The sequence below is a fragment of the Tenrec ecaudatus genome, chromosome 15 (genome assembly GCF_050624435.1).
Source record: "Tenrec ecaudatus isolate mTenEca1 chromosome 15, mTenEca1.hap1, whole genome shotgun sequence".
Lineage (NCBI taxonomy): Eukaryota > Metazoa > Chordata > Mammalia > Afrosoricida > Tenrecidae > Tenrec > Tenrec ecaudatus.
The window spans coordinates 80810991-80835255 of NC_134544.1; the positions used below are offsets into that span (position 1 = coordinate 80810991).

Below are 24265 nucleotides of genomic sequence, written 5' to 3' on the forward strand. Positions count from 1 at the left end.
TCTGCTGTTGGAGGAAGGTATGATAGAGGCTGGATATCATGGCGGGAAGAAAACGAGCAAATAGGAATGTCTGCTTCCATAGGGAGAATGAATCAACCATGTGCTCACTTTAAGACAGCACAGCCTTAAGGGAGAAACTATGGAAATGATAGACAACCACAGGAACATGTACCTGGACCATATCTCCAACTACCCGAGTGGCGGTCTTCCAGCCATGGAATACTAGTCTTCCAGATTCCCTCCACACCAGTCAGGGAGTAAGTCCTGTTAGGTAGCTTAGCCTAGGGAATTGGGAAGTCCATTTACACATGCCCAGGTGGGCCTGCAAAGGACAAAAGCTAGATTTTCCTGCTGGTGGGCCCTGATGGGCGTTACACCTGGAGCAGCCCACCTGGGCCAGGTGACTGCAATTCTGCCAATGGGATCAACCTGGGGTCGTTCACCACACCTCCCCTGGGAGCCCTTGAAAAGGCAGGGACTGGAAGGGAGAGGGGCTTTTTGGTCTGGTCTTCCTGGGAGGAGAGAGATCCTTGCGTGACCTGGGGCAGTCTCTGCCAGGCCACATGGTCAAAGGAATCCTAATAGGTGCCGCGTAAAACCTGATGCTTCTTTGAACTTTCATTAAATTCTCTTGGATCACGAGCCCGGCTTCAGCGTGAAATATTTCTCGCGCGGAGCCAAGGACTGAGGTTGGGATCTAGTCCTGGAGAGAGAAACCTAACAGTCCCAGTTTTATTTCCCTACAGTGCTAGTATCCCACATTTCCCCTGTCTGCATTATGTTTGAGATTTAATAGTGTCACGGAAGCAACATGGTCTCTCTTCATATCTCTTAGCTTCCTATAGAAGCAGCACGAAACTGCAAGCATAAAAAAATATGATGAGTAAATAATACAGTCAGACTGGAACTTAAGCTATGTGAGATACACTGAGCCCAAGATGGAGAATCCAACCCTCCCATGCCACTCACCAACTGCTTAATCACATCAGAGTCAGGAGATGCCTTGAGTCTGTCTTTGAATGTATAGAAAATATCCTCTTTAAGCTGATCAACATCTAATGAAATGTTTCCCTTAAACCCTTGCTAATGTTTCTTAATCAAATCCTTGTCACGCAATGTTACATTATATAGGTAGGGAGTTACACAGAAATCAGTTACATTCCAATCACATTATAACATTAATTCACAAGTCCAAAATCTTGATCTTTCAGCAAAACAACAGTCTGGAGTAATAGTCCAGTCACTATTGTATATAATGTTCCTCTTTGATGAGAGTCTCAGAGTTTCTCTTAGACAGCATCAGCAATGGAAGAAATGTCTCAGCAGTCAGCAATCGCCATTCTCAGGAATCTGCCAAGTCTTCTTGACATTTTGGATAACTTCAGTAACAGGAGAGGGAGGTCAGGTCACCCACCAGCTTCACTGCTTTCTTCTGGGCCTTGCTGGTTGAAGAGAAATTCACCTATCCCCTTGGCCTGTGAAAATATAAACAAATAGCCCCTCTCTTCAGGGTGTCAGTGACCTGGAAAAAGAATTATGATTAAGCTTTGGGGTTCCTTCGTGTCCTTCATGTCCATCTTTCTCCCAACGTGGTTGCGTCCTTCTGAGGGGAGCCCATCAGCTTTATTCTGCAGAAACATAAATGCACAGCCCTTTCTCTGGGTGAGAGATGAACCCGGATCCCAAACGCGGTTTCCATCATCTTGGGATTTCTTAGGATCAGTTTTCTCTGCAGAAGTGAAAATATGTTTCTCTGCCCTACCTTTGTTTCAAACTTTAAGTAAGGAGAACTTTTTTTGTTAAATTGACCAAATGAAATTTGTTGCACATAAGATTCCTCTTCTCCTCCTTCTGTTTTAACAATGCAGCCTTTAAAGTATTGCTGGCAATCTCAGTTACCTTGCTTGGTCTTGATCCAGTAAAACAACTAGTTAGATAGCCTTCATTGTTATGAAAATACTGGCTCCCAGCCCTCAGAGAATTAAGAGAACTGACTAATTACCATACTTTCAAAGACTGAAAAACTTCTCAATAAATTTATTCAGCTGTTCCTGAAGTAACTTACTAATCAGACATTTTTTCCTCCAAGTTCACCGGTAAGGTTACAGGCTCAATTAAGCCCTTTGCTCTTCAGGCTTCTCACACTGTATGATTTTACCATCTTGCTATCGTCTCTCTTACTTAACTTCACTCATTCCCTTCACGCTGACTTTAGTGGAAGTTAATGGGACAGTTTTAGACCCTCCTGACTGCACTAAAGAAATGACCCCCCATCCAAAGTTTAAAAGCCTTTCGCTTCAATTTCTAATTCCATGTGGTGGCGCTATTGTTTCACCACAAGAGCATTCCAGAAGACCCCTTGATTTAAACCATGGTCAGATTTCTCAAGCACTCTTTCCTGCCAGCCATAACTTTTAACTCTAAAAATGCAAGGAAGCAAAAATTGGCTTAAGCGATCTTCCCTTTTTTTAAGTTTTTGGCTCTCCATTATATTTTGATCATAGATTTTTATAATTTATTATTTTAAAATATTTTTAAATTGTTTTATTAGGGGCTCATAGAACTCCTATCACAATTCATATATACATCAATTGTGTAAAGCACATCTTTGCATTCATTGCCTTCATCATTCTTAATACATTTGCTCTCCACTTAATCCCCTCCCTCATGAGCCCTTGATGACTTATAAATTATTATTTTGTCATATCTTGCACTGCCTGATGTCTCCCTTCACCCACTTTCCCATTGTCTGTCCCCCAGGGAGGAGGTCACATGTAGATCCTTGTAATCAGTTCCCTCTTTTCAAACCACTATCCCTCTACCCTCCCAGTATCACCACTCACACCACTGGTCTTAACGATATCATCCACCCTGGATTCCCTGTGCTTCCAGTTCCTGTCTGTACCAGTGTACACTCTCTGAACTAGCCAAACTTGCAAGGTAGAATTCAGATCATGACAGTGGGGGGTGGGGAGAAAGCATTTAAGAACTAGAGGAAAATTGTATTTTTCATCGATGCTACATCGCACCTTGATTGGCTCCTATCCTCCCCTAGAGGGGATCTCCAGTGGCTGACATATGGGCTTTGGGTCTTCACTCTGCAAACCATGGTATATCAGAATAAATCACTGCCTTAATTTCTTCTTCATAATCGTGACCAATAACTCCAGCAACACCTTGAGAATTTAGGTTGGACTTTCCTAATAAACATCTTATTTTGTTGTACATGAGCCAGATAAGAATAACTGAGATGTGAGATTGAAAGAAATAAAAGTTTTGATAACAAAAGAAACCTGCGCAGGGACCAGCCAGCCCTAGACAAAATGTGGCCATCGGCTGGTCCCTTTCGCTTACAGACTTGGTTTTTTATAAGGCTTCATTAGATTGCTATACTGTGCAAGCAGGCTGGTATACAAGCAGAAATTGGGGTTGAACAGTGCGACTAAGCAGGCTGGTACAGAAGCAAAACTGGCCATTAAGCAGCGCGACTGAGCAAGCAGACTTTGAGGTTGCACAATTTTCTGGCACAGGATAGTCGTTTGCTGGTTTTTAGGAACAAGGGGCTCGTTGGCCTTTTCTTTCTTTCTTTCTTTTGAAAATGTTATAAGGCCTGAGATTGCACTTTAGGACTGGTGCAGAATGATTGCTTAATATAAAATGGTTCTATTTAGGCTAACAATCACAATTAGTTCTTTGGTAGTGGACACCAATTACTGCTCTTAATAATTTCTAATTTAATCACAGCTTTTGGCTTTTTCTCCCAACTCTTATCAACTCCAGTAACAATTTGAATTTCTTGAGTATTTAGGTTAAAACTTCCTGATAAAAACTGTATTACTTCTTTTTTTGGGGGTGTGTGTGTGAATAATTTTTAATAGGGTTGTTGGAGGTTTTCACAAACATGGCAAAATCACGCAATGCTGCCGGCATTGGATGCAATCCGGGGCCACAAGTCCGCACACTCCTTTGCAACGGGTCCTGTGATGGCCGAACCTTTCATCTCGCCTTTATTGTTCACAATGACCCACGCATTATCTTCGAAAGAAAGGAACACACCATCTTTTCTCCGGTAGGATTTCCGTTGCCGTATTACCACTGCAGGATGGACCTTCTTTCTGAGCTCGGGTTTGCCTTTCTTGACTGTGGCCATCACTATGTCACCCACTCCGGCAGCGGGCAGTCTGCTTAGCCGGCCCTTGATCCCCTGCACGGAGATGATATATAGATTTTTGGCTCCTGTACAAGAACGAAAACAAGACATGATTCACTCTGGCTTTCATCCCCAAGGTGTATTACTTTTTCAATAAGAGGTTCCTGCTTCTAGAATCAGCAAAGGGCTGTGAGGGCTTCTGAGAGCCATCTGTTAGTTAGTCAAAACAACAGCAGGGAGAACAGAGCCTGGGCTTTTGCAAGATTGGTTAGGTCTGGTCTCCTGCTGTGAAGCTGGGTGATACCTGCAGTTTCTCTCTTCTTTGCTCTGGCAGGCAGACGCCTTGCCTCCCATGCTTTGCTTGGCAGGGTCTGTATCAAGCTCCTTCCACTATTTCCCCACTGGGAAGTCTTGGCTAATGAGTTCTCTTCCTACAGCGGGGCAGAGTTCAGGTTCTATTAAACCCACTCGATGTCCCTGGCCCATGCTCTGACATAGGCCGCAGCCTGCTCTGCCTACACTCTCTGTGAAGATGACCTGTCTTCCCACAACTAAAACACTTTTTTCTAGGTCTGATATAATTTGCCAGTGCAGCTGCCATGAGGTCGGCCTTGTATTCCTCTGTCTCTACATTCCTGCATATCCTGAGATAATCTAGCAGAGTGCCCTGTTCCCTGTGGAAGGTATTTTTACAACGCTTATTGGAGAAATCATAAGATAGCTTATGCACTAAGTCTCTTACTGCCTGGACATTCTTTACACATTTGGAAATAGAACTTTTGGAACACAAAGTCAGCATAGGATTCATCAATCCGCTGTCTTATAGCCATGCAACTTGGCTTTCTCTCTCCTGATGGAATTATCTTTTCCCAGGCACTCAAGCAAACCTCACGTATCTATCCTATTATCTGTTGAGTAAACTGTAGTTGAGACTCAACTGTAATATAATTCTCATCCCCGAGTGTTGGATTGGGGGAGGGAATGGGAGCTCCCCTTGGGCGCATGGAAGAATTGTGACCAGTTGAGATGCAAAAGCAGCAAAAGGAGTTTATTTGCTAGCTCAAGCTAGGGCTTCCCTCCCTCCACTGCCCAACACAGTGGGGACCCAGCAGCCAAAGGGAATCAGCCCTGAGTTCTTTGTTCACTGGGCTTTTATGGGGCCAGGGCCAGGGGGCAGTCCAGTGTTGCTGTTCTTTAAATTGATTAGAGAAAACTTCTGGTGCCAGCATTGTCCAGTGGTGGTTGGCAAGCAGTTTCGCACGTGTTTTCTTGACTGGTCAATCGGTGGGGGGTGGTGGGGGGGTGGTCACTGCTCCTTGCTGTAGAAAAATTAAATCTAACCCTCTACAATTTTGTAGGACTATCTCAGAAAGAGAGCTTACAGATTTTTCTAGATGCGTTATTACATCTTCTAGTCTGGCTAAATCCTCATCAATTAAACTCTAGAACTGGGTCAGTCCATTATTTTGGTTGCTTAGAGCAGCTATTTCTGTGCCCGCTCCAGCAGCGCTAACTCTGAGTAACAGAGCAACAGTTAAAACAGTGACAGAAAAAGAGGACCTGATGCAAGGGGCTTAAGTGGAGAGCACATGCTTTGAGAATGATTGGGGCAGGGAATGTGTGGATGTGCTTTATACAATTGATGTATGTATATGTATGGATTGTGATAAGAGTTGTATGAACCCCTAATAAAATGTTTAAAAAAAAAAACAGTGACAGGTTCTCTTTTAACCTTCTGGTAGTGCTGGTTTGACCATTGTAAGCATCCATCTTCCCACGAATGGTAAATAACCCGCGGGAAAAGAATTATATTTACACAGAATTCTGTAGCATTGGTGGAGTGTAACAACTTGGTATACAGGCAAGGGGAAGGGTAGGAATTTGAACATATCCACAAACTACTTTTAGTAGGAATTATCCACTTACTGCTTTGGTTGACCTGAGAATTTATGTTTATACATGAGGGCTCATATTTTTTTGGAATTTTTCCCACACACGCTCCAATTCCTTGAACATTTTCTATTGTGAAACTTTTTTTCTTACGGCTATTCCAGTCACAACTTGCATCAGCCTCCTGGACCAAAATTCTGTTTATAGCTAAGGCATCATATTATGGGGGTTCTATACTATAATAAAGCCAACAACTTTTGGTAGCATTTGGGTTAGTACTGTTTAAAGCATTATACGTTGATACTATTAAATCAAACAAAGGAGAACTGAGATAAACCCTGTTCTGCGTGTCTTCTGGACCAGCCGTTGATGTTACAGTATGTAGGACTTTTGGTACTGGGGTGGCTATTACTTCGGAAGGCCCACATTATTCCTCGGATCCAGGTTTCCCAGTGATGTGGATGGTGATTTTTATGGTATTATTGGCATCAGCACTATTACTTGACACAAATTTCATTGACACAGAGTCTTCTTTAGAACTCCATTTCCAGTCACCATCATTGGTGGTTACACAAGCCCATTCAGAACAATAGGGCCATCATGCTTTACTGGAAGACCCCTGCTGCAGGCTGCGTCCCCACAACTTTGCTCTGTCAGTGCCCTGAGGCCATGTCATAGGGCACACATGAAACCCCTGTTTCCTCATGACCAGTTTATTATTTAAAGGTGTGCTATACCCAACATGCCATGCCACTCGGGGGGCAGGACCAATCCTTCTCTCTTGCCAGAGCTGTTCAAGGCTGAAAAATATTTCAAGATACCGCATCGCAGTTATTGGATGTGTCTTACTTACTGTTGCCAGAATGTCACCGGTGACTACATTTTTTAGAGTCCAGGTGTGAATCTAAGGTTCATGTTGGTTATAGTCTCATTTTCCTTGATAATCGCAGAGAGGAACACCCAGAGGGCCACAGGCCACAGGATCATGATAGTCTACTGAGGCGCACCCAAAGGGGGTTGGTGGGGTGCTGAGTTACCGTCCACACCTTTTCCAGAGGCTCTGCTAGGCGGGTATGGCTGTGGTGAATCCAGGCAGCTATCCCATCCTCCACCTTTAAGTCTGTAGGGGAGGTTAAAACAACCTGATAAGGCCCCTTCCATTTGGTTTCTAGATTTTTGCTATGGAACCTTCGAACCCAGACCTAATCTCCAGGCAAATGCTCATGTTGACTTGCAGCTACATTTGCCTGCTCAATAGCATTTTGGTAAACAGCCTGAATGGTAGGTCAAACATTGGCCTGTCTGCTCTGCAAGGCTTGCATAGCCCCTAATATCTCAGCAGGCCTGCATAGAGCAGATTGAATGCTCTAGGGATAATGGGGAGTGGTTTACCATACACAATTTCAAAAGGTGTCAATTCAAACATGGGGGAATTCCGCACACGGAATATAGCAAACGGGAGGAGAGTCACCTAGTTTTCGCCAGTCTTGGAGGCTGATTTGGTCAAAGTCTACTTTAAAGTTCTGTTCATTCTCTCTACTTGCCCAGAGCTTTTTGGGTTGTATGTACAATGCAGTTTTCAATTTGTCCCCAGAGCCCAGGATAAATTCTGAACGACCTCGGTTACAAAAACAGGCCCATTGTCGGATTCAATTGTTTGAGGCATTCCATATCTTGGAGCTATTTCTTTTAACACCTTTTTTGCTACTATCAGGGCTGTCTCTCTTTTAGTTGGGAAAGCTTCTACCCAACCTGAAAAAGTCTCAATGAGGACTAACAAGTACTTGTAACCATATTTGCCTGGCTTGATCTCAGTGAGATCCACCCCCCAATGTAGCCCAGGTTGCTTACTTCTTTCTCTAGCCCTTTGATGCATATTTATAATTTTACCTGGTTTCATTTCTTGGCAGACATGGTATTGGCTCACCAGCTGTTCTGCAGTCAGTCCTTGGTCTTTGAACTGTAGTTTGGCAGTTTGCAACAATTGTAGCGTCTTTTCCCCCAAATGAGTAGTACGGTGTAAATTGTACAGCATCTCTTGCGTCCCACCTCAGCCGGGAGGATAGGATTGTTCTGGGCTTTTAGCCACGGCGAGCCCTCTTCTATTAGGGCTTACAGCTCTTGTTTGACCCAAAGTTCTTCAGCTGTGTATCCAGGCACATGTGGAAAGGACCCCTTTCCTGGAAAAGAAAATTGAACAAGGCATACTTGCCCACCTGGTTCTACAGGTCCATCTCCTTCCTTTTCTTGGACCGCAGCCTTTTGCACCTCCTTGTCTGCGGCACAATGGCCCTTAGCTTCCATGGAGTCTCCTTGTTGATGGCTGGGTGTGTGCACCACTGCCACAGCTTTTGGCAGTGTTACAGCTTCCAGTGGCTGCAGCACCTCAGTCTTATTCTTTATTTCTTTTCTTTTAGCAGTTATGAATCTTTCTTTTTACTGTGAGTACTGATATTCATCCTGGTTGGTGGTGTGGAGTAGTTAAAAGTGTCTTTTTTAGTCTGCCAAGCAGACTTGTTCGTTTTAAAGTATATTTGGGCATTTAACTTGGTTAAAATATCTCTTCCTAGCAGGGGTGTCGGGCACTTTGGGATGAGCATGAACGAGTGACTTACTTGACCCACGCTGAGGTCCATTTTGCGCGTAGAAGTCCATCAGTACCAGTTGGTCTCTGTGACACCTTGCACCCAGCTGGTACAAGACGACAGTTTTTCATTGTTGTGGGTGGGGACCGAGTGTTTTGCCTCTGTGTCAACCAAGAAATCAACCAGTTTCCTCTCCACCAATCATGGTACCCTAAGCTCGGGGAGTGATTCTGAACCCCGAGTACCTCATTCTAGGTCCTGCCTTTTTCCCCCTTCCTTAAAAATAGGGGACATGCTGGCTTATGAAGATTGGGGCACCTGTCAAACTGGTGTCCATCCTCCTGGCAATGCCAGCACCATATCATTCCTTTCAAAAGCTCTTTTTTGAGACAATCTCTGGCCCAGTGCCCTCTTTCCTCGCAGTAGCTGCACTGATCTTTTCCTAGTCTAGGCCTCCCATTTCTATTAACGCATTCCCTTGTTCTCCCTCTTCACTTGCAGTAGCTGCCACAAATACTTGGGCAATTTCCCTTGTAATCTTCCTGGTTTCTCCTGCCTGGAACCTTCGATCTTCCATCCGCTGTCTTTCTTTCCTCTCTTCTGAGGTTTCTCTATTGTTATAGACCTTCACTGCCACCTCCGACAAATCCTTAAAATTTTTTCCCCAGCCTTTCTACTTTCTTTTGACATCTGGTGCAGCTTGATTAATAAAAGCCATTATTACTGCAGCCCTACTTTCCTCTGATGTCAGGTTTATGGGGTATACAGCCTAAAAGCTTCCATGATGCGTTCTAAGAATGCAGCTGGACTTTCCTGGGGACCTTGCCTTACATTACCCACCTTGGTCAAATTGGGCGGCTTTTTTGCTGCCACTCAGAAATCAGGCATGAGAACCTGGCGATAAATTCGGAGCCTCTCCCTACCTTCTGGTTCATTGAAGTCCCATGCAGGTCTTTTCAGGGGAAGTAGGGAGGTGGGGGAGGGAGAAACTAACAGCAATGGTGACTGTATAACACCACTCAAAGGGAACAAACATCAGAATTTCAGGTGATAGGATGCATGGGATGGTGGAAGTTACAGCAAAATATACATATATATTGAGGGTTCTGGGGGTTGCAGGGTTGGGCTGGGAGTGGATAGGGGGAGCTGATATGAAGGTATCACAGTTGATGATGGCAGCAATTGTACAATTATGTTTGATCCAATAGAACTATGGATTTAAATACATAAGCTACCACATAACTACACTTGAAGGAATATTTTAAGAGATTTCTTGTTAACTTCTGTAGCAAGGTTCCACCAGAAACAAAGGGAATATTTTCAACACTCCCCTTTTTTCCTTTCACCCCTTATACAATTTGCTTATAAGGTATTAATATCTATTCCATTCTCTTAAATAACTCTTAGGTAAGGTGGCAGTAACTTGTAACCCTTTGAATTCTCTATAACATGGACCAAACTTAAATACAGTGTCAAAGGATTTCCAGAGTCAGTTCTGATTATTAGTGGCAATTCTGTACTTCTTGATATTATTACATGTCTCAAATCTTCACCCCATATTTTCTGACATGCATTAAAAATGGCATAGCTATGGCCGACTGCAAATACAGGCACTAATGAAAACTGCGTTACTATGATTTTTAATGCATCTTTTTCATGGTCTTTCCCCCACGCTGTTATAACGCCATGTACTGCTGTTGGAACAGAATAGCCTGGAACAGGACCTTTTGTTCCATAGTATTTTTTATTTAAAGAAATTCCCACTACTCGATGTGCTCCTGTAAAGCAGTGGTTCACAACCTTCCTAATGCCACGACCTTTAATACAGTTCTTCATGATGTCGCTGACCCCAACCATAAAATTATTTTGTTGCTACATCATCACTGTAAGTTTGCTACTGTTATGAATCATAATGTAAATCATAACGTGTTTTCTGATGGTCTTAAGTGACCCCTGTGAAAGGGTCGTTCGATTCCCCAAAGAGGTCATGATCCACAGGTTGAGAACCACGGCAAAGTTAACCAAATGAGCAGAGGCTCCAATGCCAGCAGTCGCTTGGGAAGATAATCCTTTGTAGCCAAAGTCATATAATTTCTATTCAAGACCATTTAAGTTGCAGATGTTTCTAACACACATTTAGCCAATAGTGTTTTCTATTCCCTTGACTTTGTGGCTACTGGGATTGGATCCCAAGACTACACAAGTATAGTCTCAATCCAGTATTGTAGATGTGTCTACTGATTTTGAGTGACCTTAGCACAATGTTGTATGGCAGCAATTGAATGATCTTCTAGCCCCTGCTTGAAAATCTGACCCCAGTTGAGATGAAATGTCCTCTGTCAGAGAGGTTTTTAACACGTACACATAAAGCAGGTGATTTATGTCCCATGAGCACTTGGCAGGCTCTCTATCTTGTTGCTTGGGAGACCAGCTCAGACTATTGCACACCCTGAGGGTAAAAGCCTTCCTTCATCTTGGTGTCCATCAAACATTAGTGGACACATACTATATTTGTCCTTTTGTGATCAACTAACTGCACGCAGCATAATGATTTCCAAGTCCCTTCACATCATGTGGTGTTTCATAATGCCATCCCTGTTTTTCAGAAATGCATGGTATTCTATTGTGTGTATGTATCAGAGTTTCTTTATACAGTCTCCTAATAATAGGTATTTGGACAGTTTTCAGCTCACCCAACATGGCAGAGTCTCTTACAATAAAATTTCTTAGGATAACCTTTACTACTCTCAAAGCATTGACATGATTTGTGTTGTGATGTAAAGTCAATCATCATTGACATTTTTCTCACCAATGCAATTTTCAGTTTTCTTAGCAGGATTAATCCTTAGCCCCATGACAACCATATGCCCACCCAGAAATGACACAAGATATAACCTGTACAACAATAAGTAAACAAACAAAAATAAAAGCAGTCCCACCATTCTCCATAAACTTCTGATCTGACCTCTACTTGGAATCTATCTTTGAGATCTTCAAGACCTTCCTTAAAATGCTCAATTCATCTAAAAACCACTATTTTATATCGAGCAGCCAAAGTTTCATGTCCCCTTGAGTTTCTTAAATACGCGATAATAGCCTTCGGTTCAAAATACTTTTCTTCCACACAGTACAAAACACAGACCGTGCTTTTCATTCTTTCTTTCTTTTTTAAAGACTCTCTAAGGAAACTAAGACAACTGTATTGCTTAGAGAACTTGTTTGCAGCAATCCACTGATTGACCAAACATATGCATATACATTTTATTTGGAATAAACCCTTGCATACAGAATCTGCTTTGCTACCAAGCTCACTGGCTCCAACTGGATGCTAGGCTCTTCTACACAATGGGAAAATAAATAAATCAGTAAGGGACCTTCATCCCTCTCCTGCCTCCCTAAATTTTGATTTTGGGGAACATGCATTGGGCACTGTCTCAAACAATTTAAGTAAATACATGTTTGTTGGTTTTCTTTTTGTTCTCTTGATTACCCATCTGAAAAAATTGGCAGCCTGTACCTTGGTTGACTATCTTCTGTGAGCCCAGCACAGCTGTCTCACTGGGTTATCTCACTGAGTGCCCCTCATACAGTAATACATGGTGTGTCCTCAGAACTCAGACCATTCAGCTCCATGCAGGCTGTGCTTATGGATGTTTCCCTGGTCATGGTGACTCTGCTCTGGAACTTTGGTGGGTATCTTGTTCCACCATTACTAGTGAAGATCTCTCCCATCCACTCAAACCTGTGTCCAGGGGTCTGCCTCACCCAGTCAATAAGGTAACTGGTGAGTGAGTGTCCAGAATTTTTGCAGGAGATCTTCACTGAAGCACCCCGCTTCTTCACTTCAGCACCAGATTGGACCAGCTGGACCTCAGAGTCACTGCCTGTTGAGTGAAGACAGGTGGACAAAATCAATCTAGGGTAGCTACAATCACTTCCTCCTCCCTGAGACCGGTGACTTCTTTCCCGGTAGCTGCCACCACCAGGAAGAGGATTCTCAAGATCCAGTCCATGGTGTGAGAGCTGTCTCCTCAGCGTTTCTGTCGGGGAGGGTATGCTAGTTAAACGATCCTTCAGGAAACACAACATACTCATATTTGATCTAGTAGATCTCTGATTGTTTGCATATTCATGTGGTGGAGTATTTAAAAGTAAGGCTTGTGATTAATAAATTACTTGTCATGAAGAATTCTATCTATCATGCAATCCCTAATATCCAATCAACAAAGCTGTATTTTTCAACTTTTGAAACTTTGTGACAACTTTCTAAAAACTTTGTATTTCAATCACTCATGGAAATTATAGTGCCTCCTGATTTTTCATGTGATTAATTATGACTAATTATGACTCCTGATTTTTCATGTGATTAATTATTAATTAATTATGAGACTGCAGCAGTTCATTAAATTTTTTCATTTTTTCATCTTAAACTTCAGTAAACTTTAAATTAGTCTTCCTTGGCAGCCTATGGATATTAACTTTTCACTGACTTTGAACGTTGTATTTCAGGATGAAATGATTTGGATAATGAATACAAGATCATTTTTTCTTCAATTTTTCATTCCAGAAACAGTAAACCATAGAATTATGGATCCCCAAAACATCAATCCATTTAAACATCCACTTAAAGTTTTGCATACCCAAGATATCAATATTCAGCATTCTAGTGATTTATGGAAATTCCAAGTGTATTGGAGGCATATTTCATAATTCCACAGTCTTATTTTATAGACATTAATTTCTTTAGCATCTTGTGTTATTTAGTTTTTACCTTGACTTGGAGGAATGTTAACAGAGCAAATCTGCTTTCCTCTCAAAAATCCATACCCATGTTGTTTTATGTCATTGATTGTAATCCCCATAATACAATAGCACTTCTCCCACTTACCCCCTGGCTTCCAATTTGTATTACTTTGTTTTTACTACTTCTCTGGCAGAGTATTTTGTACTTGGATAAATGCTGCCATTTTTTTTTCAAATGGTCAATCATCCTGAGTGTGTGTTCCCTAGTGGTTTGTTTATTTCTCACCATGCTATCTACGGTTCAGTGAAACATTGAGCAACTGGAATGAGATATGTCCCAAGCCTGAAGACTTACTGAGGTCTAATCGCTCACGGATTCCACTAGTCTCTCTCCAACCAGTAAGCCTTGTCTTTTTAAAATGGTGTTCTACATATTTCACCACTTTATCCAGGCCTCCTAAGGTAAGGGTAGGGAAATATTTTTGTTGTATCTTTTGAAGGGCCATTTTTATATTTATGACCTTATATGTGGGAGATACAAAATTATTATCTTAAAAGTTAGCATGCTATAATTGGCCTGCAAACATTTTATTAGCCTGCAAACATTTAGTTAACCCATCCCTAATGTGAAGTGTGAACCTTTACCCCTTTTATTTATTTATTTGTTTGTTTGTTTATTTATTTCTCATGACCCCTTTTAGGTAGGTCGATAATGGTAGCCAGATAGCATCTTCTTCTTCTGGCCTCAGGATTTTGTAGGCTGATTTATGGGTGGTCCATTATTTCATTGGATTCAGTGTATCCACGCTATTCCACTGGATTTAGTCTGTGGTCATCTCGACTCTAATTTGTTTGGGGGAAGAGACAGGTGAATGGCTGCACCTTAAAAGACTCCTCAGAAGTTCTGAAGACTTCTATCACTGCTCAATAATGCAGAATTTACCACATTGTCTCTGTGGAATTCTTTGTGCCAACTCACCTTGATGTCCCAGAGTGGGTCATTCCTTCTGGTATTTCTCTAAGTCTACGGAATGCCCATAATGTTGTCATTTATACTATAGCTTCTCACTTTAGTGCTATAGCATCAGCAATGAAAGTCCTGAAACCCTTTCTCCATCCATGTCACTAAGGGTAACCTTACCTTGATGAAGCAGCACTTTCCATGTTATATTTTGAAAATATTCTGAACTGGTGGCTCAACTTCCAGCAGCATACTGGATAATGTTCTATTGCTACCCGTAAAGTTTCCATTAGCTAATTTTTGAAGAGAAATCATCAAGAGTTCTTCCTAGACTGTCTTACTAAAGGAAAGCCATTAAATTTCTCCAACAGTGAACAATATTATAGCTTCCAGAACCAAAGCAGTATTCAAGTCACCAGAAAATGAAGAAACAAAGGGGTGTTTTCATAACAGTACTAGAACTGACTGATGGGTGGGAGATACAGATAAAAAGAATGTACTTATGTTAATTTTGTCCTAATACATTTAATTTTTTAAAGGGTATTAAATAAATGTTTACTAGTAAATTTATAGTTCAAATTAAATGCAATGCTGCAAGGTAAAAAACTACCAGAAGTTTACGTAAGAAGAAATAAGATACAAAAGTTTGTGTATGTAGTGTTGATTAAACAAACATTACCCATAAGTGAAATGGCACTGAATTATACTTATTAATGAAAACCATCTAATCTGGAGGAGAACAACAGGAATGATGATTCCAGGGGAGGGACATAGGGAGACAGGGGATAAAAAATGGGTGTTATCAAAGCCAGGGACAAAGGAACAAGAAGTTATCTGAAATCTATGGCAATGAGGATGTAGGGCTTGATCAAGAGCAATGTAACCAAGAGGAATTACTGAAACCCAAATGAAGGCTGAGCATGATAGTGGGACAAGAGGAAAGTAAAAGGAAAATAGAAGAAAGGGCTAGGAGGCAAAGGTCATTTCTAAAGGTCTAAATACCGGCATGTACATATGTAAATATATTTATGATGATGGGGAAATAGATCTATGTATGTATATTTATAGGTTTAGTATTAAGGTAGCAGATGGACATTGGGGCTCTACTCAAGTACTCCCTCAATGCAAGAACACTTTGTTCTATTAAATTGGCATTTCATGATGCTCACCTTCCCAACATGATTTCTGAAGACAAACTGGGTGTATAAGCAAATGTTGAGAAGAGAGCAGATATTGCCTGGCTATCAAGAGATATAGCATCTGGGATCTTAAAGGCCTGAAGATAAGCAAGTGACCATCTAGATGAGAAGCAACAAAGTCCACATGGAAGAAGCACACCAGTCTGTGTGATCACAAGGTGTCAAAGGGATCAGGTATCAGGCATCAAAGAACAAATATCATATCATTGTGACTGTCGGGGAGTGCAAAGTGAAGACCCAAAGCCCATCTGAAGGCAACTGGACAACCCCTTACAGAAGGGTCGCTGGGAGCAGACAAGCCAGTCAGGGTGGAGTATAGCACCGATGAAACATACAACTTTCCTCTCCTACCCCCCATTATCATGACCCCAAATCTACCTTACAAATCTGGCTTGACCATAGCATGTACACACGGGTACAGGTAAGAGCTGGAAACACAGAGAATCCAGGACAGATAAATCCCACAGGATCAATATTGAGAGTAGCTATACCAAGAGGGGAAGGTGAAGGTGCGGGGAAATGGGGTACCGATCACAATGGTCTACCTATAACCCCTCCTAGGGGGCCGACAAGAGAAAAGTGAGTAAAGGGATACATCAGTCAGAGTAAGACATGACAAAGTAATAATAATTTATAAATTATTAAGGGTTCATGATGGAGTGGGGTGGGGGAATGAGAGGAGGAAAATGAGAAGCTGCTACCCAGGGCTCAGGTAGAAAGAAAATATTTTGAAAATGATGGCAACAAATATAAAAATGTGCTTGAGACAATAGATGGATGTATGGATTGTGATAAGAGTTGTACAAGCCCCCCAATAAAATGATTTTTAAGAAAAGAAAAACACCTAATCTAACATACCAGTCCAAAATTAATGCTAAAAACACAAATAGTGCCTTCACAACACATTTGGAATATAAATACTCTATATCCTTGGAGCTCAAGGAATTTTAAACCATGCATTGCACTCATGAGTGTCTATGTGCCTGTGTTTCCATTCATTGTCAACAGTTTTTACGTGACAGGTAGGATGAGAATGATCATGATAATCTGCTTGTCAAAAAAAAATGGGTCATTTAGGAAAATAATGAAGGGTCAGAGTCATGTATATATTTCTACTGCAAGCAGAGTTTACTAGTTTACTAGTTCCTCCTTTCAAGTTAGCAGTGATGATTAGAAAATGTAGGGAAGAAATGAAAAGTGAAATCTGTCGCTGGAGATGCTGAGAGCCAGTTAGAGAACATGCAGACTCCAACAGGAAATCCTCCTGATTGCTCTTCTGTGCCTTTCTAGGGCGGGGACCTGTGATGTTTTGGGTCTTTAGTGCCTCCTGCTGCTCTTTGCCTCCCTTGCAGGGGAGGTTTGTGTCTGGGCTCACATTGAGTCCCCACAATGTGTACCTTGCACATAACACAGGACTGTGTCATGTACAGTCAGGGAACTCAGCTAAAGGGAGAACTGGTTCTTGTAATTGTCTTTGGTGATTAGAGAGTGGACTTCAGAAAGATGAGTGATACTATGTATCACCACCATAGCATATGTGGCCCCACCACTGCAGACCCTTCCCCAGGGGCCAGCTCCAGCAGTAGCTACTGGTGATGGAGTAACCAGAGACCATACAGGTGAGGGAGAACAATAGACTGTGCTTGACCAGACCTGGAAAAGACTCCTGAAGCAGCACCTGGGACAGTACACCTAGAAATAAAGAGAGAAGTTCCTGTCAGTCACATGCACTCACCACAGGCCCCATAAACCAGCTTTGCTATCTGAGACCCTCACCTTGGGGAACTGTCACCAGGCACAGAAGAACACAGAGCAACAGCGTCTTTGACCACAACTCTGCTTTTCCAGAGGAGCTACAGCACTGCCTGAAGATGTGCTGGCTTTCCCAGACCAAGGGTAGAATGTTACCTCCACATTTAGGGCTTGTCATGGACACTGAAGTGGCCTTTCCCCAGGTGAAATGGGTGCTTCTGAAGCCTGAACATTCCTGCTCAGTCTCTCGAGTTATGCATGGCCACTGAATAACTGCTCAGAGATCTCACCTTGAATTAATTAACCAAGCTTACAGATTCATCCATTTTGGAAAATTATCCATACTTTTGACAGTGCAAGCAGTGGCACTATCTTTGAACGTGCTATTTTAAAGTTTATTTCCCATTCAGATTTCCACTTCGTTTTTATCCCTCATATCAATGTCTGCAAAAAGTTCCAGACCGAGGGTTGACCTCATCCATTTTCCTCCTTACTTCTAACCACTGTATAATCTCTAATGTATTCTAATTTTTTAAAGGTTGAAATACAATTAAAGAGTGGAACTCACATGGCTTCTCTTGAGCAGATTCTGCTGAGGGGAATAAGTAATGATTTGGTAAAAAACAAAAACCCAGAGGTTTAGTCAATATCCCGAGATTCAAGCACAGGACAGTTTCCCAGTTGTCAGTTGGAGATCACGGAATTGAGTATTTTCTCTCATGTAGGCTGGAATGTAATCACTTGATCCCAGTCACTGCAGCAGACTGCCTGCCATCTCATGGCATCTGGTGTTGGTGGGTGTCTGAACAATTTAAGATTCTGACTACGTGCATCTCTGCTCATTAGTCCAGGTCACTTTCTTTCTTTTCTTTTTTTCAGTCCAGGTCACTTTCATCTCTGTGTGTATAAGAAGTAGATTTATATACAAGAGCAATTGAACATTGAGAAAATGGCCCAGCCCAGCCCAGATCAAGTCCATAAGTCTGATATTAGCCTATATGTCCAACAGCAATCTATAAAGTCCTCTTCATACTCACGAAACACATGCAATGATGCCGAATTTAGAAGATCACAGGCCAGTGGGTAGCAAGTCTTTGCATCCAGTGTCATTGGAAACAGCTCTGGCAGGGGTCTCGGAATGGCTTCCCCAGCACCCAGGGCTGCATGGGATGGGTCAATTTGTCCTCTCAGCTGCGGTGTCTCCCAAGCTGTGAAGTAGTGAGAAAGAGTCTTTCCTGCCTCCAAGGATGAAATACTGGATTTCCCAGAATTCTCATGAGAAGGCCATGCCCACACAGAAGCCGCATTGGCTATGATCTGATTGACAGGCTAGACTCCACCCCTACATTCTTAATCATCAAATTGACAAATGATTATATAACTCCCACAGTAACCCTTTGTAAATGACGTTTTTATCACGTGTACTACAAAGTACCCGTATATGCTGGCAGTTTCCTTCCACATTGAAGAAGCGTTGCTTGGGCTCTATATTCCATATGTTGTTTTTGTTTTTTCCCACTGCTCCAAATCATGGTCAGTAATTTAATCAATATACCCACAGAACTTTCCAATTTTTGGAACTTGTAAATTGTAGAAAAATAGGGGCCCAATGAAAGGGCTATCAAAATTATCCAGTTTTCTACTGTTGTAGAGAAATCAGGCATAGTTCTTTGCAGCTTAAAATGACAACTACTTGGTTATTTCATGACTTTGGGATGAAAACATTGGCATCAAAGAGAAGGTCTAATGCTGGCCAATGCAGTGCCTCCTTGCCAATATTTATTGCTGGGTAAGACATCAGCTTCTGAGACTGTACTCATATATACTCCCACATATACTCTCTCATGCTGCCTAAGGCTGCAAGATGGGAGTTATGCCAGGGTTAAAGCAAAGATCTCGCTTCAGCACATGGGGCCTATATTTTATCCTGAGTGTGCAACTATATCGGGAATATTTCATTTAAATGATTTTGTTTTTATATTTAAATAGAAGACCCTCTTGAGCATCAGTGATTAAATAGTTTACTAAAGTGGCTGGCCTCTATACTCCGTGAATGTCATCCAGGAATAGAAGATGATGAGCTGTTGAGGAGTGCCACATTCTGAATGATTTTCAAAGAAAGACACTACATAATTAGCTAAAATCCGAATTACAAAATTGATGAAATGGGGAGATCTGATCTGATGTCTTCAAAGTTAGCAAGCAAGCATGTGGAATGTCGTGGTCCATCAACTATCATTAAGAATTGCAAGTTAAATGGTCAATAAATTAGTAACGCAAGTTTACTATTGTGCTTCTGCTTCAAAAGACAGACTGATACCATGAAAGACTGGTGAGGATGTAGAGTGCCAGAAACTACCAAATGTTACCGTCACATTAGAACAATCTGGCAGCTTTTTCACAACAGCGAATATAATTTTATAATATAATCAAGCTGCCATTCTCCTCAAATCATTTAAAAATAAAGCTACATAAACTATGCACAGTAATTATAAAGTGCTTTTATCCATAAGTTGAAATATACCAAACTCAACTCAGTGACATTGCATAGATGCCAAGTGAAAGTGACTCTATAGGACAGGGAAGAACTGTCCTTGAGTGTTTCAGATACTGTAACTCTCTAAAGGACTAGAAATCCTCATCTGTCTTCATGGAATAGCTGGTGGTTTTGTACTGCTGAACTTGCAGCTAGCAGCCCAATGCATAACCACTACTCAACCAGGGAATCTATGAAAAGAGGGAAGAAGGAAAATCAACCGCTAAACTAGCATCCCAAAATGCTGATATCTGTAAGACTGAGTTCAGGCCTGCTTCAACTCCTCAACCATTCCTCCCAATGCACTCTTTGCCAAGACTCTTGAGAATTGGTGCTCAATAGGTGATGTATGTAAGTTAACAGCAGTTAAATTCTTCTACTTGTTATTGCCAGGTTGGAAATATGACATTTTTATTTCAAATATAAGATAAAACTTTACAACAGAGTTAATATAATTGTATACATTACAAAATAATTAGGGCATTTCAAGATGGAAAGCAAAACTCTATTAAAAATGTTCCTATTGAAATGAATAGAACAACTCTGAGGGTGGTACAGGGCAGCATACTAACATAAGTAACTTTCAGGTGATCAACGACTGTAAATCTAAAAGCAAAATAAAGTGCACACAGCAATGTTTTCTGTTTTATAAAGGTCATTACCATGGGTATGTGTCCCCAAGTTATGAAATCATTATACATTATTGAAAAATTGCAGAGTGTCATTGTAAAAGACATAACTGGAAATGCCTAATATGAAATGAAAATGTTCTCAATACATCAAAAATCTGGACAACTATGAACAATAAAATATATAACTTAGAATTGTATAAAAATATAAAGGATACAGGAGGGGTGAGTGGGGAGGAAAGGGGTTGGGATAAAAAGGAAAATCGGCTTCCAGGAACCGAAGCAGAAGGCAAATTTTGAGAATGATGAACGCAACGAATGTATAAGTGTGTTTTACACAATTGATGTATGTATGGATTGCGATGAGTTATATGAGCCCCAATAAAATAATTTTTTTAAATGTAAAGGATACAATTAATATTCCTGAATTGAGACCACTATAATAAATGATTTAATGAACAAAGTTAATGAGGAAAATGAAACAAACATCTCCTACATAAGCATTTTAAGTGTTCTATGTATTTACCCACTTAAAATAGTAAAAAATGAAGTTCTTCAGGATTTTACTGCAATTGGGTCCTAAATTAAACTAAATCAAATTAGACTAGACTAAACTAAATCAACTCAAACCGAACTTAATGACATATTGCGTTTGGTGAATCTGCTGCAAAATATATCTTTAAAATTTTAATAATAAAAATATTACCTTGAGGAATATGGTGTACCTGACCCAAGCCATGGTATTTTAAATGATATCATAAACGTGACCCCTCATTCTCAACAATATGGTTTTTTATTTGTTTGGGGTTTTCTATTGCCTGTCAACTGATCCTGTGGACACCTCATGATAGCACAGATGGTGTTCTTCCATGTGGGTTAGTTGCTTCTCTGCTAGAGTGCTGCTTGTTTAACTTCAAGTCATTAGGACCCCAGATGCTATATCTTCTGATAGCCTGGCACTATCCGATTTCTTCACCACCCTTGCTTATGTGCCCATTTTGTGTTCAGAAATTGTGCTGGGAGTGTGAGCATCACAGAATGCCAGGTTGGTCAGAGCAGAGACACAAAATCCATCTGTAGACAATAGGACATCTATTCAGAAGGGTCACAAGGAAAGGGATGAGTCAACCACAGCTCAAAATAGCACCAATGAAACACACAATATCCCTCTGGTTCCTTGATGCTTCCTCTTTCCCCACTATCATGACTCCAGTCCTTCCTTTCACTGCGGGCTAGACCAGAGCATGTGCACAGGTACATATAAGAGATGAGAGCCCATGAACACGGAATCCAAGAAAAGGAATGGGAGTAGCGATACCAGGAGGGTGGTGGGAGGGTGGGAAGGGGAGGGGAAGAAGAGGGAACTGATTACAATGATTGACACATAAACCACACACACCCCCTCTAGGACAAACAACAGAAACTGTGGGAAGTGAGACATGGTCGGTGTAAGATAAGAAAATAATAATACATAATTTATCAAAGAGTCACGCGGGTGTTGGGGGAGGGAGAGAAAAAAGAGGAAGTGATATTAAGGTGTCCATAAAAAGTAAATGTTTAGTAAATAATGATGGCAATGTATGTACAAATATGCTTGATACAATTGATGTATGGATTGTTATAAGAGCTGTAAGAACAACCCAAGTCGATCTATGTTGACCGTCTCCCCAGAAGGCAATACAGAGGACAACACTGAAGATATAGCCTGGGGAGAGAGGTGGCTCTGTCCAGACCACACAGGACCGAACTAAGGGGGAGAGAGAGAGAAAGAACTTCATCATGACACATCAAGCCCCAGGGACGACATCATGCTCAGAGCATAGAGAGCACCGTAGGGCCTGCCCCACCACAAGACAAGACATTTTATCACTGACCCATAACAGTACAGGGGACAGCACTGGAGACATTGTGCAGGAAAGTGTACCTGATATGCCCCATGCACAGTGGGGTGAGAGGCAAAGGGAGTTTACCTGGACAGGAAGGGGAACAAAGTAACCAAGTCATCAAAGAATCCTGAAAATAGACTTCTGGCCTGGGGTACAGGGCTTGTCACCTCTTCAGACTTGATCGGAAAAAATACATTAGGGTCACCAGACAGACCTGGAACTATCTATTATTTTTTGTTGTTGCTTTGTTTTTGTTTTATTATGTTTTGGTTTTTCTTCCACCCTCTGTCTGTCTATATAAGATAGGCAGGATGAGCAATCCCAAAGAGAAACTACAGGACCGGCAGTTCAGGGGGGGCATGGAAGAAGATGGGGCGGGGAGAGAGAGTGGGGAGCCAACAAACTCATAGACAAAGGGAAAAACAAGAGATCTAAAATTGATGGTGAGGAGGGTGTATAATCCCGAGTAGGGTTTTATGAAGAGCAATGTATCCAAGAGGAAATACTGAGAGCCAAATGGAAGGTGAGTATGATAGTGGGATAGAAGGAAGGTGAAAGGAAATAGAGGGAAGAAATAGGAGTCAAAAGCTATTTATAGAGGTATAGCTATGGGTCTATAGATATGTAAATATATTAATTTATAATGAAAGTGATAGAAGCCAATGAACATATATTTATATGAAAAGGTGTAAGATAGCAGATGGAATTTGGGCCTCGCTCACGGCCTCCCTTAACCCAAGAACACTTTGTTCTGATTGCCTGGCTCTCTTTGATACTCACCTTCCCGACACAATTGCTGAAGACAAAATGGGTGCATAAGCAAATGTGGTGAAGAGAGCGGATGGTACCCAGCTATCAAAACATATAACGTCTGTAGTCTTAAAGGCTTCAAGTCAAACAAGCAGTCATCTAGCAGGGAAGCAAATGAGCCCACATGGAAGAAACACACCAGCCTGTGTGATCATGAGGTGTTGATGGGATCAGCCATCAGGTCTCAAAAGATCCAAAACAAACAATTATATTGATTTGAGAGAGGGGGGTTGGAGTGGAACCCAAATCCCATCTGTAGATAATTGGATACCACCCACACCCTCAGAAGTAGTATAAGGAAGGGATGATTCAACCCAGGTGCAGTATAGCACCGACAAATCACACATCATTCATCTAGTTCTTGAATACTCGCTCCCTACCCGCAAGGCCGTAACCCAGTTCTACCTTACAAATCTGGATAGACCAGAGAATACATATTGGTACAGCTAAGAGCGCTCGACACATGGACTTCAGGAAAGATAAACCCCTCAGGAACAATAATGAGAGTAGTGATGTAATGAGGCTAGGTGGATGATCAGGTAGGGGGAAGGGTAAAAAACGGGGGACCTATCATATGGCTGGATATATAGCCGCCCCACCTCCAAAGGGGATGATAACAGAAATGTGGGTGAAGGGAGACAACGGACAGTGTAAGATACAAATTAACAATAACAAAATATAATTGAGCATACTCTGGTTTCTCTTCAGATCGTATAAATCTTTTGCCTTTTACTAAAGATTTCCATGGAGAGGAACAATTCTGAGTCATAAACTAATTTTTTGAGGCCATGCACTTGCAAGGCTTACTAAAAAAATTGTATGTATATATATATATATATATATATATACTTGATCAAAGGATATATATATACAATTGATCAAAGGAGATATATATATTTGATCAAAGAGGGAGAGAGGGGGAAAAAGAGGGTTTTATAAGAAGAGCTTTAGTAGAAAATGTTTTGGAAACCATGGCAACATATGCACAAATATGCTTGATACAATTGATGTATGGAATGTTAGAAGAGCTGTAAGAACTCTTCTGACATTCCATACATCAACTGTTCTTACAGTTAGAAGGGCTGTAAGAACAATAAAATAATTTATAAAAAATAAATAAATAA

The 24265-nt window shown here is 41.4% G+C and overlaps 1 protein-coding gene and 1 non-coding gene across 2 annotated transcripts; one reads left to right on the forward strand and one right to left on the reverse strand.

Moving 5' to 3' along the window:
• Positions 1-3910: 3910 nt before the first annotated feature.
• Positions 3911-4261, reverse strand: LOC142427543 (large ribosomal subunit protein uL14-like). Its single transcript, XM_075532771.1, has one exon. It carries the CDS (start codon positions 4259-4261, stop codon positions 3911-3913), a length of 351 nt encoding a protein of 116 aa, XP_075388886.1.
• Positions 4262-23829: 19568 nt separating this feature from the next.
• Positions 23830-23945, forward strand: LOC142428279 (U5 spliceosomal RNA). The gene has a single exon (XR_012780205.1). It is a non-coding gene; the product is annotated as a U5 spliceosomal RNA (small nuclear RNA).
• Positions 23946-24265: the final 320 nt, after the last annotated feature.

What these genes read in the sequence shown, in the direction of transcription:
- LOC142427543 (XM_075532771.1), bottom strand. Translation starts at nt 4,261, where the DNA reads ATGTCTTGTTTTCGTTCTTGTACAGGAGCCAAAAATCTATATATCATC.